The 14,527-nt window shown below is 37.7% G+C and overlaps 1 protein-coding gene across 2 annotated transcripts in view; it reads right to left on the reverse strand.

Moving 5' to 3' along the window:
* Window positions 1–14,527, reverse strand: part of NALCN (sodium leak channel, non-selective) — a 229,320-nt gene that overhangs the window by 19,009 nt on the left and 195,784 nt on the right. The window contains exons 21-32 of one of the 2 annotated variants that reach the window (XM_068677790.1): window positions 13,571–13,662; window positions 13,304–13,426; window positions 10,985–11,041; window positions 10,494–10,614; window positions 10,264–10,395; window positions 8,333–8,500; window positions 7,058–7,162; window positions 6,234–6,340; window positions 4,208–4,328; window positions 4,024–4,122; window positions 1,017–1,110; window positions 379–485 (exon numbers count right to left, since the gene is read on the reverse strand). In XM_068677790.1, coding sequence (XP_068533891.1) covers window positions 379–485; window positions 1,017–1,110; window positions 4,024–4,122; window positions 4,208–4,328; window positions 6,234–6,340; window positions 7,058–7,162; window positions 8,333–8,500; window positions 10,264–10,395; window positions 10,494–10,614; window positions 10,985–11,041; window positions 13,304–13,426; window positions 13,571–13,662 — 1,326 coding nt within the window. The remainder of the gene's footprint in view (window positions 1–378; window positions 486–1,016; window positions 1,111–4,023; window positions 4,123–4,207; window positions 4,329–6,233; window positions 6,341–7,057; window positions 7,163–8,332; window positions 8,501–10,263; window positions 10,396–10,493; window positions 10,615–10,984; window positions 11,042–13,303; window positions 13,427–13,570; window positions 13,663–14,527) is intronic. The other variant, XM_068677799.1, reaches the window with a different exon arrangement.

Here is a 14,527-nt window from a genome sequence, read left to right on the forward strand (position 1 = left end):
GAAGAGTTGATGTTAAAAAGAAATAAATGTCTATTCTTGCCTTAACTTTTCTTAGAAGTATTTATTAATGAATAGATTTCACTTTAAAATATATTCAGATAGGAACAGCATTGTGGTGTATTCTTCTCTCATGGATTTACAGCTGAGCTGGAAATTAAAAATAGTTGACCAGACTACAAAAAAACAGAAACTGATTCAGCTCCACAAGTTACAATTAATCTACAGCGATCTGTGCCAACTGAGATTTCTGTATCTAGAAATCATATGTTTCACTACATTCATCACAGTAATGGCTCAATTGATCGTTAATTGGTGTTAGGAAATGTGCAATACATTCTACATGACTATAATAAAACACTTAAAAAGAAACACAATTACCTTAACTGATAACAGCACGGACTGGGCCAGAACAAGCACAGCAATAGTTCTCTTAAAAAATGGATGCTGAGTTATATCATACATCTTAGCTCTAAAGCCATCGTTATCTGAAAGAGTTACAGGAGGAGAGTTAAAATACACAGTGGTATTCTTCCCTCTCCACTTCTTGACATATTTTCCATGTTCATTAGTGGCAACATAATCCTTGACCAGTTTTGAAATACATTTCTAATTTTCTGCTACAATTTCCCATATCAAATAGGCCTTCTGAACATATAATTTCAAATACTGAACACCAGTGTTGCATGAAGGCTTTGGTACTTGTAGGGCAAGTGCATCATTCAACTGCTGTCAGGTTAATACATTCCATTCATATCATTAACAGCCAACTGCAAATATATTTCATTTAAAAATTCATTTTTTCATTAAGGCTTATCCTAAAACCATCGAAGCGCAACCTTTTTTGGGTTGATTTTAATAGCCTTACACAGAGATCTGTGGTTGCAGCCTGTTTCCACATTAACTTATGCACAACCTCCTAGTGGCCTCACGATTACAATTTTAATTTGAATCTCGGACTCCTGGGGAATTACGAACACTAGGGCTCAACATGAATAAAATCAAAATATCTTTGATACCCGGACGAGGTGGGAGATGAAGAGGTTGTGCTATCTTCAGTCTGCTTTTCAGATCTTCCCATCGTCTCTGATCTACAGTCAGTAAAGCTGTCCCCTTAATAAACAAAGAGAAGCGTATAAAGCTTTTGTCATATAAAAGCAAGAACGTTTAATGCTGTAAACATGAAAACAACATTCTCTTTGGTGTCTGAAATAAAGTTACATACACAACTCTCCTTAAATAACACACAGCTTGGGTATAGGAGTCAAAGTATCTGCCTGTACTCAAGAGGATTTCGGGATGCATTAGCCGTGAGTTTCTGGGACTCAACTCAGCAGGCACAGTTGTTGCTCTTTGTAGCAGCAGCCCAGTGTGGCCAGTGAAGCACTGTAGGATGTCTTCCATTTGACTGAACATCACTTGCCAGGAAGAGCTGTTTTAGAGTGGTCGATTTTGTCTGGACTTTGCTGCAAAAAATCCTGTGGCTTGTCAATGCTTCTATAGTTTCTTAGGTAGTAAACCTTCTAAGAGTCTGCTGCAGCTCTCCACAGCTCTTCTGCTGGGGTATAATTGAAATAAAGTAAATTCACAGTATACTGTGAATCTACAAGAGCTCTCCACAAAGGAAGAGCAAGAAGAAGTGGAGATACACACACCTTCAGGACAGGTTGTGGTAGATGGTAATGTGTTTTCGCAACATAGGAAAAAAATATGCAAACTCTAAACAGAATTCAACATTATTCAGAATGACCTTCAAAACAAAATAGGGTCCTCATCACTTCAGAGAACTGTAAAATCTCAGGGAAAGAGTCCGGAGTTGCAGGCACAAGCGAGACCTTTTCAAGGTAAATGTCAGAGCCCCGTCGCCCTGACATGAGGCAGCCTGCCCAGGTAGTACAAGGCCGTGCTAAGTCTGGGCTTCCCTCGGCATTGGCCTGTGTAGGCGCTGGAACCGCAGCCGGCTGTGCTGCTAATAAGGTCAGGAGAGCTCCCTCTGTAGCAGACATAATCTCTTTATGAAGCTTCATCCCCAAATGGCACCCTGGGAGCAGGTGCCTTCAAACATGATGCAGACAAAGCAACAGATACAAGGATACCTGTTATTTGTGTCAGGCCCCAAACCGTACTGCTTAGAAAAGCTTAAAGGCAACTCTTTCATCCAAGTGTGTGTGTCTGTTTTATGTTCTTGGCGAGCTTTCACCACAAATAAGACAAAAGGTGGCAAAAAAGTGAAACTCTATAAAATTTATAAACAGAGTTGACAAGTTAATCTGTTTCTCAAAAACTGTCACTCCACCAGCTGGATTATTACAAAGGGTCACAAAGCACAGCTTGGTCTGTGAGTGCCTCTACTGCTGACATACGTATGTTTGCATTCAGACCTCAGTTCAAAGCTGCTAGACAGTGTTTGTGTCAAACACATCTTTGCTGCTGACTGGACACATGGCACGGCAAGCAATGCATGGGGGCTGTGCAACAGAGGAGGCTTGGGGAGCTTTGGGCTGCAGAACTGGGATTGCTGGAGACCCAGCCCTGAGTCACCTGTCCAACATCTCTAGGCCTGAAGCTCATAGACATCCTGTGAAATATTATGGCATATCTGAAAATGTATTATTTCTTTCAGAAAATTGTTGCTTCTCATGTAAAGTAGTTTATTCAGTAATTGTCCAGCTCTGACCGTCCTCAACAATTCCTGGTACTATTTTAACCATGTATCAGCCATGAACTTTCTAAAGCCAGCACCTACTTAAAAAAACAATAGTTGGCCAAGTAGTTAGTTTTAAGAAGATGAAAATTAACTTCACACTGTTACTCCCTTTCACTAACCTCAAACAGTCCCCACTGGACTACTTTGCTCTATTCTTTTTGGACTAATTTCTAGCCTTCTCTATGTGTTATTGCATTTTTTTTTTAATTTTTTTTTTTCAGTTCCTGTATTTTTTTTCACTTTACTTGATCCTGCTATTTTTTTTTTCTTTCTGCATAATCAACATATTAATCTTTTAAATTCAAATTTTAATTTTTCTTTTTCCTCATAGTAAATTCTACAGAATTAGTACACTACTACTCCTTAACTGCAGCTCATGATGCTGTACTTGCCCACACTGAAGAGAAGGTAGCGTGTTGCTCAGCTCCCTTCCAGAAGGAGTCAAGTGGTTTCCTCAAAGGGCACACCTGACAGTTGTGTTTGCTACAGAGTTCAGGCCAGGGCCATAGCAGGGGCAATGCCAGCACCCAGTCTGTCTCCAGCTATAGCTCACCAGGATGTCTTGCATCCCCAAGCCCCAGAGGACACAATGATCCTTTCCCTCCAGTACCATGAGTGATAAAAATATCACTCTACATAGCTGTAGCACAGTCATCTCATTATTTTGGGGCATTGTGAACTGAAAGATAATAAAAATTACTAAGTATGTCTTGGTGTCACAGGAGCACCACTAGAGACTCAGAGAAAAAGGGACTGTTTTTTCTACTTTTCAGGGTAATCCACAAAGGCCATTTAAACCACATTTTTTTTCCTAGAATACTTTCTGTTTTTTTGTTGAGTGATGGACAATTAATTTTACAGTGTGCTTTGCTCTCTGCCAGGAAAAAGCCATGTAGCTTTCTCTGGATCTGAAACAATTGCAGGGCTATAATGAGACCCTTTAGTTGTAAAACATACAAGTGTAGCATGACTTTTTACCTGCCACTGCATGTATGCCTGCATCAAACTAAAAGAGCAGACTCTGGAGCATTTGTAAATATAGTGTGCTTTAGGTTCAGTCTCCATCTGCCAATATGACTGCATCATAAATAAACTAAAAGAGCTTTGAAAGAGAATGTGATGGATTGCTATCATCCCAGGCTTGAGTTTTGTAGCTGATATAGATCAGGTGTGTCTGAGGCCATGCTTGTAGAATAAAAGACTAGTAAGTTCATCTTAAAGGCAGTCTTACACCACCAGCTAGTGTAGAATGTGTAAAAGCACATTCAATATTTATTGCAGTGCTAGTTCTATACAAAATAAATCATCTCAATCAGTACCTTGTTTTCATTGAAATTAGCGATGACAACTCCAACAAAAAGGGTCAATCCAATCATGCAGCCAAGGAATACAAAAACATGTATATAGATTCCATGGATCTGAATAGAAGAAAAACATGATTAGTTGTCCAAACAAATCAAAGTACTTGCTGTAGAATTCAAAGACTCTGATGCTTTTTCTTACCGGCCCAACGCGATGAATAATAACATCTCTGACTTCCACCCAGCCTTTTAATGAAAGAACTTCGAATAGTGCCAGCATTGCATTCCCCACATTATCAAAATTAAAATTCCGAGGATTTGCCCTGAAATGAGTATACAAATAGGTGTAAACTCCTGAAATGAGGCTGTTCTTTCTATTTGCTATCTTTATACTTTATAGTCTAACATTTAAATACCTTGCAAAGTTGGTGTGAAAGACCAAAAAATGTAAGAAAAGTTGTCTCAAGAAATAATAAAACAATAGCAGCAGTAATAAATATGAATAGCTTTATTTTTCTTGATCCCTATGCATGTTTTATATTGTTATTCATAATCTGATTCACAGTAATTAATCTTTAACATGTTGCTGCATCTTGGTGTTTTTGTCAATAAAGCAAAACACAGTATTTGTGAAAAATGGATTTAATGCCACTGGCCAGATTCTCCTAAATTTACCTTAAGGAGATCAATCTCAAAGCCACATAAATGATTCAGACTTCTAAGTCAATGAGATAGTTTTGCAAATGTTATTCATAATTTCATTATCACCACAAACTGATGGTCTAAAGCAAAACATGCTAAGAGGAAATCACATCTTCTTGGCATTCCCATACCATATGCTCTGGCTTTGTCTATCATTTGTGATTCAAGAGGATTTTTCCAGCTGAACATTAAAAGTCCCCTCTATGGGCTAGGTTAACACATTGCTCTGCCTCTGCAATCTCAGATGAATACTCCAAGGAGCTGAATTAATTTTCAAAAACTTATAAATGCAAATAGTTGGATTCCAGAAGAATCTTTGAGTACTTGGTGCTTCTGAAAATCTAACCAGTCAGTGAAAAAGAGAGCTCCCAGAGGTTGATATATATTTGTTTTTATGTGGCCTTTACTATTGCCCTTTTTGTAGCCCTTATGTGTCATCCAGCTCTTGAAAATCTGGCCAGACATGGCCAACAGGTGGCATGAATGTCCTTGAGGTAAAATCTTTTTCTACAATAACAAAACATTCCTCAAAGTTTACAGTTATGCTGATGAAGACAGTTTTTGCTTATTTCTGGATCAAGCTGAAGTGGATTGAATTTACTTACTCCAGGAAGAATTTTGTCTGAAGCATACAGAAACAAGACTTCTGCAGATGTCAGAGTTTCACTGACTGTTTGAATCACAGCATATTATTTCATTACTGTAGGATGGCTCTGAATATACCATTGCTGGTGCTTTCTTTACCCACATATATAGCCAATTAAAATAATTGTGGCTGTTAAGCTGAATTTGCAAAATGCCAATCAACTTAAAAATACAAACAATTAAAGAGAGGTTTTTTTGCCTGTTCAGGTCTTAGGAAATATTAAAAGCACTGTATCAAAATATTAATCACAAGTATAATATTAGGTCTTAAAGAATTATCACTGCTCTGTTGTGCCAGATAGACCCCAAACATTCCCTACATGGGACACAGGAAGCAGCTGGCAGCTGGCATAGCTGAGGGCCATAGAAGAGAAAGGTTAGTTTCAGGCATGACTTGTTCACTGGTTCTAGTGGCACATTGATTTCCACTCCTTTTTCCTCCTAGCTTTTCCCATTTATTCTGAGGTTCTGGTGTTGAAGAATCACTTCTAGAATGTCTTCATAACATCACTAAGCACAATGAAGTGACAATCCTGGTTCAAGCCAATTACTCCAACTGTAATAATAATAATATGTCTAATTCCTGAATTCACAAACTATGCTTTTTTTTTTTTTTCTTTCTTTTTTTTTTCTTTCCTTTCTGCTTTATGAATAGAACAGCTGGCTAAGACTGGAAAACTTTCACATGCCTGGTTTATTACTAAATATGCCACAATTTTTACCCTTATTACCTATAATGGTAAGATTATTCTTAGACTTCTTCTATATTTTACTTATAATAAACACCCTCCATTAGCAGTATAATGCCATGAGATTTGAGTCATACTCTACATTAATAGCTGAGATTTTGAAGAAAGACAGGCCAATGTGTAGCAACTCACCAGACTCGTGGCACCCAAAATCCAGGCTTTTTCTCTCCAGGTCTTAGCTTTAAATTGAGATTTTTGGAAACACTTACATTTATTCTGAAGATGCCATGACAATCTTCCTATAGTAAAATAAACCACAGAGATAAAATAATGGCCTGTGTGAGAGGCTAGAATGCCAATATAAACAGCACATTTGCCACCACAGGGAACCGGTGTAAATGGAAATGACAGTTTTTTTTACCATCCTGGAATTAATAGTCATGGACCTTTACCCAAAGGAAAAATGCAGCTTAGAAAGTATTCAAAAGACTCTCCTCCTTCCAGGGTTGAGAGCGCTCTTCATTTTGCAAGCCCATCTAGCCTTTCACCTCTTTCCTACAGACCATTGTGTTCTTTAAGTGATTATGATATTTCTCCAAATTAAGTAAGAAACACAGCTAACTTTCTTCATGGAACCTCTAGAACATTCCCAGTACTTTTGATATCCAGCACCCTAACCTATTTTTCAGCCACTGATTTAGGAATGCAAAGGTGCCATATTCCATGGTTAATTCCATGTGACATACAGTCTTTCCAAATAACATGGAATGAATTCCATGGCTTTTTCAGACAGTCCCCAATATCTGAACTTACTTTCCTTTTTGACATGAAAACACAGCCTTACCCTCATTCATTTCTTCCTTTATCACGTTTCCCTCTGTCATCCTGCTTCTGAAACAGAAAGTGCCCAAGATCTCCATCTCTCATATGATTTCTCTGATTGCCCCACTTGCTTTCCCCAGCAGGCAGAAATGGCACAGCATACTATTATTTTGAAACAGGAAAGCAGTTCTTACCCTAGAGATGATGTGAGGATCATTGCATTTAGCCAGTTTTCCAGCAAATAGCTGTACTCCAAAGCTTGCAAAAACAAGCATTAATGTCAGCAAAAGAATAGAAACCTGTAAAGATGAAGTTAGACTTGTCAAGCTCTCCTGCTGCAGAGTTGAGAAAGGGGGTCAAATCTTTCAGTGAAATGCGGGAAGAATCATTTTGTTACATAAACCTGGAGATAAGGCTTTCATAACATGTATCTTCAGGTTCTTATCCAGTAACCAGGTGCTGTGTTATTATTAATATTATTAATATAGCATCTAAGAATTGTAGATAAGGATCAAAGCTTTCTTGCATTCAATGTACAACCTTGCTAAATTCTGCACACATAAGAATTTCCATTCTCTTTATAGAGAATTCTATAAGTACTTAAATATGTGCATCTTCTGCTTTGCTGAATCAGGCTTTACCAATTAATCTAAGTAAGCCATCGTTGGATACTTAATTCTAGTATATCTACAATAAAGATATGCATGAGCAAATTATGATGTAAATATCTTTAACAGGTTACAGCATCTATGAAATGCTAACTAGCTTTGTACTTTTTGTCACTGCTCTCTTACTAACTGACTACAAATATCTTGTAGCTTAGCTTTTTGTAACAACCTGACCTAATACTGTTCCAGCACAAACTGCCTGTTATTTAGGCCGATACACACCACTTAGGAAAAGCTGGGTCCCAAGACAACGGATTAGGTTTTAAACAAGCAGTCAAAGACTCCATTATAGTCATTACTTTTACTATAACTGTGTATTCATGAACATTTATAGTAACAACGACATCATAATGAGATCCAGATCTATGATAAGCAACTGTATTGTCTCTGGTTGCCTTTCGAGAAAAATTAGAGTTATAGACCTTCAGCTCAGAGACCAGGTTAATTTTTTTCTTGAAGAGCTGTCATACCCTACTTTTCATCTTCCTTCCCCAGACAGACCAGTGAAAAGGGGGTAGGTTTCCTTTTAGTAGTCTTTCTATGTAATTATGGCCAAATATATGCTAAAAAATATCATTTGAAAATAATTATTACAGTATCTGTATTCACTATAAATGAAAATGAGTTATTTATATTCCTACTTTTTAACCTGTTCTGTGCTCATCTGTAGTGGTAGCTACAATGAGATTTAAACAGACAGCAATGGATATTAAATAACATGAACAATATAGAGAAATGGTTATCTTATTACTCCTCTACATCTGTTTTTTAAAACAAGAAAAAAAAATAACCAGGACATACCAAAAAGATTTCCTTAAATCCACTAAACAGCTCTCGTACAACTTTCCTCATCTGAGGGACCAGTTTGAATATTCGAAGGGGTCGGAGGCAGCGGAGTACCATTAAGAGCTGAGCTCCGGATTTGGCGGGGACATTTTGAGGCATCCAGCACAGGAATATCAAACTCACCTTGAAAAGACAGAGCAGAAAAGGCAAAGAAGGACCAGGATTACAATGTTTTACCTGACATAAAACAGTATAGAAGATCAATAAATGCTTCCCTTCCTTAAAGGGAAGATTAAGGGAAAAAAAAAAGACTAATTTAGAAAGAGGACTCAGATCTGTAGCCTGGCTGATTGTCCTAACTAATGGGCACCAGCCTCAGCCTCTGTCTTCCCCTTTGACTCAAAATCTATTTTATTCTTTTCAGCAGATGGAACAGTTCCAAAAGAAGAAATCAAATTGGTTGATTCAGAGGAGGGACATGAACTCTTTTCCTGGACCAGGGAGTACCATCTCTCCCGCCTCTTCTCATTTCAGAGACTCTGTCCTGAAATCGAAATATCCTCACCTTGAAAGTGTTAACAGTTTCCTCACCAGTTCTTCCCACCACTTTGTTAGAAGTATAGGTAGCATTGTCATTCTGTGGTTTTATCATATGAATAATATGCATTCCAAAGTGTAGCTATGTTTTGTAGCCTGAACAATCTCTGATAGGCAGATATTTATTAGAAAATCTGTTAATTACTTCTGTTTTTTTTTTAATAAGCATTTATAAAGCCAGTGTTATTACAGGAGGACAGAGGTGAGAGTGTTACACAGAGGTATGTGCATGAAAAAATGAAGGATCAACCTGATACCACCAGTATGATTTAAAACTTAACAGGATTTGTTAAAAAAAAAAAACAGTGGTAAGAGACAGACACTTAACAAAACAAAAACATTTGCCAGTGCTTTCGACTTTCTTTCATATTGTTTTAAAATCACAGGCACGTCTAGAATAACCAAGGTACACTGCTTAATTTTTTCTTCAAACAAACAAAGGGATTCAGAGGGATTTCAAGAGACTAAGGCACTTACTGATTATGCATACTACAGTAGAAGCTTTGTGTAAGTATGCATATTTTTATTTATGGTAACAATGGAATCTTTGATACAAATTGATCGTGACAAATTTTATGCAGCACATCTGTCTGGTGGATTAATCTCTAAAAGATTTAATCTAAATCCATCAAAGCAATTTTACTTAGTAATTTCTTCAGTTATAAAATATTTCATACTGTATTATACCGAGCACTGGTTTTGACACATTCTCTGGTATTTATTGTCATATATGAAGAGGAAATGGAAGCCCTTCTCTTAAATTTAAGAGGAACGCAAGAAATTTCTGGGGAACAATTTCTTAAGAACAGTTTCTGATAGGTATGCAATAACAGAACGACTGCTTTGTTTTCCTTCTGGTACAGCAACACCAGCAACAAGGATGTGTCCTTCTGTCAAATAGTGGAGGCTTTTGAAATATCTTCTATAAAGCAGAAGAACTGTCAAGAGGGAGGAAGCAATGAATGACAAAGAAATAGATACGCAGATTCTCCTGCATAAAAATGCTAAAGCAAGGTCAGAGATCTTGAGCTTACATTGGAATGAAATGAGATCTAATACTTAAAACAGATCAACAAATAAACACTTAAAAGGCACCATAAAATGTAAAACCTACACTGAGTTGCCAGACACTTACCAAACGTCTGTGTATTCTTAAATGTCTGAACAAATATTTGTACACATAACTGACAGTATTGCACATGAATACAGTTGTGTTTGTACACAAAGTACACTACTGCATTTGCACCAGGGTGCTGAGCCAAACCTTTTAACACTCGTCAACATTTATATATGCAAAGAGATCAAAATTAAGAATGCTACAGAAAACTCCCATAAATATAAAAACTTACGAGATATATGAATATGTCCATAACTCCTCCAAAGTCTCTAATGACAGCTGTTGGTGTAAAAAACAGGCCATCTGCCATAATCTTCAGATTAAGCTCAATGCTCATGAATATTACAAAAACATATTCAGCAATCTGAAAATCAAAGCAGAGAAATTATAATTTAGCAAAAGCAGTGAAGAAACACAGGGTGGCTGTGCTTCATTAGAGGTAATATGATTCATTGTCAGTACCTGGAGTGTTGGAGCATGCATAACTCTTCTAAACGGGGATTCAAACATCATGGAAATGCAGGAGCATATAGTAACAATGATCATGACCCAGTCCAGGTAAGTAACCAAACCCAGCAAGTCACTGTTAAAAATACATAAGGATAAGCAGTACAGAAAGGCTGAGTACTATGTCATTTGTGTTTTGTCTATACCACAGTTAAGCAATTCCCTATGAAAAGTAAATTAAACTGAGAAATGTCAAAGGTTTCACTATTTCACAAATATGTAGTAGAACTAGGGAAATTACAAACAACTAAAGAAAGAAGACTGATAAAAAATAATCCTCTGCCTATTCATCTTCCTCCCCATACAAATCCATGGAGAGAAAAACCTTTCTGGGGAAAGAAGAGATATACACATGTGCATGCACACATACACACACACATGCATGTGTGTGCTCACTTATATTGCAGGCTTATGTGACCAAGCAAAGTTACTTTTGCAGTGCTTACTAAAGCTGATGGTATTTGGTATTTTTCACAGCTCCAGTAACAGGATCTGTTTTAGAACTATAAAAAGAAGAAAAGATACAGTCATTTACATTTTATTTTCGTCAGCATTGCCATTATACCATGAATCCATCACCTCAACATAATTCATAACCAAAATCAAGGACACATTTTATATTGGCTTAATTTCAAATGTCTGTATAAGTTTTGTTTAATTCGACACAATTTTAGTCATATTGTCAACATAGCTAGTACCAGTTCATAGTCTACATGTAATTTCTGTAATGACTGTTTAGCTGGCTAATTTTTTAGGTCTTGTTTTTGTAACCAAGGACTTAATTTTCTCTTTTCCTTGGGGGTGACCTGCTACTGAATTTTATGTTCCAAAGTGCTTCCTCAGGAGTTCTTTCCTTTTACCTCAAAACCTATTGGACTTGACATAAAATTTCTTCCACAAGCCTCATTTCTTTTATTACTCATTCAGTCATTTCCTGATTAATATTTCTAGACTTTCCAGATCTGATTTTTTCCTCCAAAATTGTCTTGCTTCACCTACAATATCCAAACACCCATTAGGCAGCCTCAGAGGGTAAGAACTGCTCTGTGTAATAACGTATCTAGGTGACATGAGTTAAGATCTTGTTCCAGCAATTATTTAGGCTTTTTATATAACGCAGAATGGCTTCAGCAGGAGAAGCTGTAAGAATCCTATCCAAGAATTCTCCTCTGTCCCAGTTGTTAAGGGCACTTTTTACATATCTTTCAAATCCTTGTAGCAAATCATGCAGAGAAAGGATCTGCACTGAGGAATCCTATATCCCATGTGAGGGCTCTAGCCATTGGGATGTGAAATTGCCATCACTTCCTCACTGAGCTTAAAGTGAAAAAAGGACTGACCTGACTTGAGGCATTACCACTAGAAGAGCTTTCATGGTTATGGATTGCAAGAATGCAAGATGCATACAAGGAGAACAAGTCGTATCTTTCACAGACAGGCTCAGCCACTTGCACACTTCAGTATACAGAATATACTTGTTTTGGTGCCTTGTCAATGAACCCACTGATTTTTGTGATTTCTTAAGCTCATACATTTTTCCCACTTTATACACAATGGCATTCCTCAGCCTTTTTTACTAGAAAAAAAGTATGTACCTTATCAGTTTGAAAAGATCTCTAAGAGTATCTTGCTTGGCAAGCTGGGTGTGGCAATTATTAAAGTAGGCATGATTTAAACAAACAAAAATTGTTTAACAAAATCATATTTTCTCACATAATTACAACCATTTTAATTAAACTGCTGCTAATATAAATATCCTGTTACCTTTAGGCGGTCCAGAATTCTAGCAGGCACTGACACGTATTTCAGATGTGTGTTTGCGCGTTTGGTTTTTCTTTTTCAATTTGCAAGTGCTTCATGGGCCAGTGGACCACAATGAAGTTAGTGGCTGCATGGAAAAGCTAGGCACCTAACTCAAGGATGTCCTGCATAAATGGCAGAACACTTAAATATAGGTATTGTAAAGCTGAGTATCTAACCTTCCTGTTCTACCTAAAAGTAATTTGTTGAAGGGCACAGAGAAAAATCTCAAACCAGATCTTTCCAGTGCCAAGCTCATGTCCTTGAGCTATCTTCTGTCTCACACTTTATTGGTAAGATGATGTGCATTAACCCCTTTAGGATGATGTGCACCCTCAACAGGGGTGCTAGCCACAGACAGAAGTTCAAAAGAAGAGTTGTAAGATAACTTTATATCATGCTACTTGTACACCTGTTCCTTGTGGACTGAGTGTGGACTCACATACACCTACAGTTTAGGTGCTGAATATTCCTGGTTTTCAGCTGGTTTCTGCTTTTCTGCTTCTATCTCCCACAGCTGAACACCTCCCCCATCCCATTCTCAGTCTCTAGGCTAAGGAGTCTTCAGGTGAGCACAGGTGGGATTCATTTATCTTCACTTTTTTCTACTCTGTGAGTAACTGTTGGTGTTACTTCTTGCCTTATAATGAGGACAGGAACAGAAAAGCAAATTGGTTCACCAAGGCCTAAAAATGGCAGTATAAAACACTACCCTGCAGTTTCCCCACAGTCTTCTTCCAGCTCTGCATTGCAGACTGCTCAAGTGTGTTTACCCTTACACAGCATTTTACTGGTTCCTGTCCTCCAGAGCAAGGCTACCCCCAAAGGCAACTGGCTGCCAGCTGTTGTTGTGACCACATGGTAGGCAGTTTCCCTTTCAAAAGAAAAGTTATGCCTAGGTTTCAGAAAACATGAAAGAACACAAACACTCATCTGACCCAACTGTTGGTATGAAATAAACTTACGCGTTAAAGCGAGCTCGTACAACAACCCGGCAGAAATTCCTGAATCTGTGCTCACGACCAACTATGAAAAGTGGTTTGTCGAAATATGGATGATTCTCTCGAAGCTCCTCTTCTTGGACTTTCCTTTTAAAATACAGAATAATTACTAAGTGATATGCATTATACCTGGCAAAAATATTCTTTTTTTTTTTCATCAATACTTTTTCCTTCATATAGAAAATACTTAATTCAGAGAAGTGTGCACTTAGACTGTTGATTTTTGAATACCTTTTCATTTCAGCTTGTTCTTTTTTTTCTTGGATCATCTTTATCTCACTGTCTTCTCTCTGTGCATTTCTGTATCTCACTGTGTTGGAATGCTAGAAAGAAAATGATCCCTTTTAAATGGGGTTCATGGATTGTTGTTTTTTAATGTTTCAGATGAAAGTAAGATATGGTATTTTACATAGAAATATTCAAATGAAGAATCTTTCTTTCCAAATACACAGCACAGCAACTCAGCCAATCATCTTGTACAGTATTTTCTATCTACAGAACAAGGTTGTTTTTATTTTCAGCAAGGTACATTTTAGTTTTAATTTCATGTGGGAAGTCCTGCAACTGTTAACATTAAAACCAAAGGTTGTGGAAACACAGTTGGTGGTATTCATTCCAAACTAGAATGAATACCATCAAAGCTACCAAGGACAGCAGTTGGGAAGGATAAGGCTTTAACCACACTTTTGCTTTCTAGAGCCTGCTACATCAATGAGGAGCTGGGGGTCAGCCTCTTCTAGCCATAAGACTAGAGGGAATGGCCTCAAGTTGCACCAGGGGAAGTTCAGGTTGGAATTAGGAAATCATTTCTTCTCAGAAGGAGTTTGTAGGCATTAGAATGGGTTGCTCAGAGAAGTGGTGGAGTCACCATTCCTGGAGGTGTTAAAGGAAAGGTTGGACATAGTGCTAAGGGACATGGTTTAGTGGGTGATATTGGTGGTAGGAGGATGGTTGGACCAGATGGTCTTGGGAGACCTTTTCCAACCTTAATGATTCTATCATTCTCTGATTAACTGCTGGGCAAAACAAAGGAAGACAGCAAGTTGTGCACAACATCCAGGGAGTGACCGCACAGACACACAGAAGGGGGAAGCTGAGTGAAGATGGTAGCCTAAGCTCATCAAATGGAGGGTACAATGTTACTGCTCAGAGTTAAATGATTCTTTGGACCACTTCTGGAGTGGTAAT

Source organism: Anas acuta, chromosome 1 (assembly GCF_963932015.1).
Source record: "Anas acuta chromosome 1, bAnaAcu1.1, whole genome shotgun sequence".
Lineage (NCBI taxonomy): Eukaryota > Metazoa > Chordata > Aves > Anseriformes > Anatidae > Anas > Anas acuta.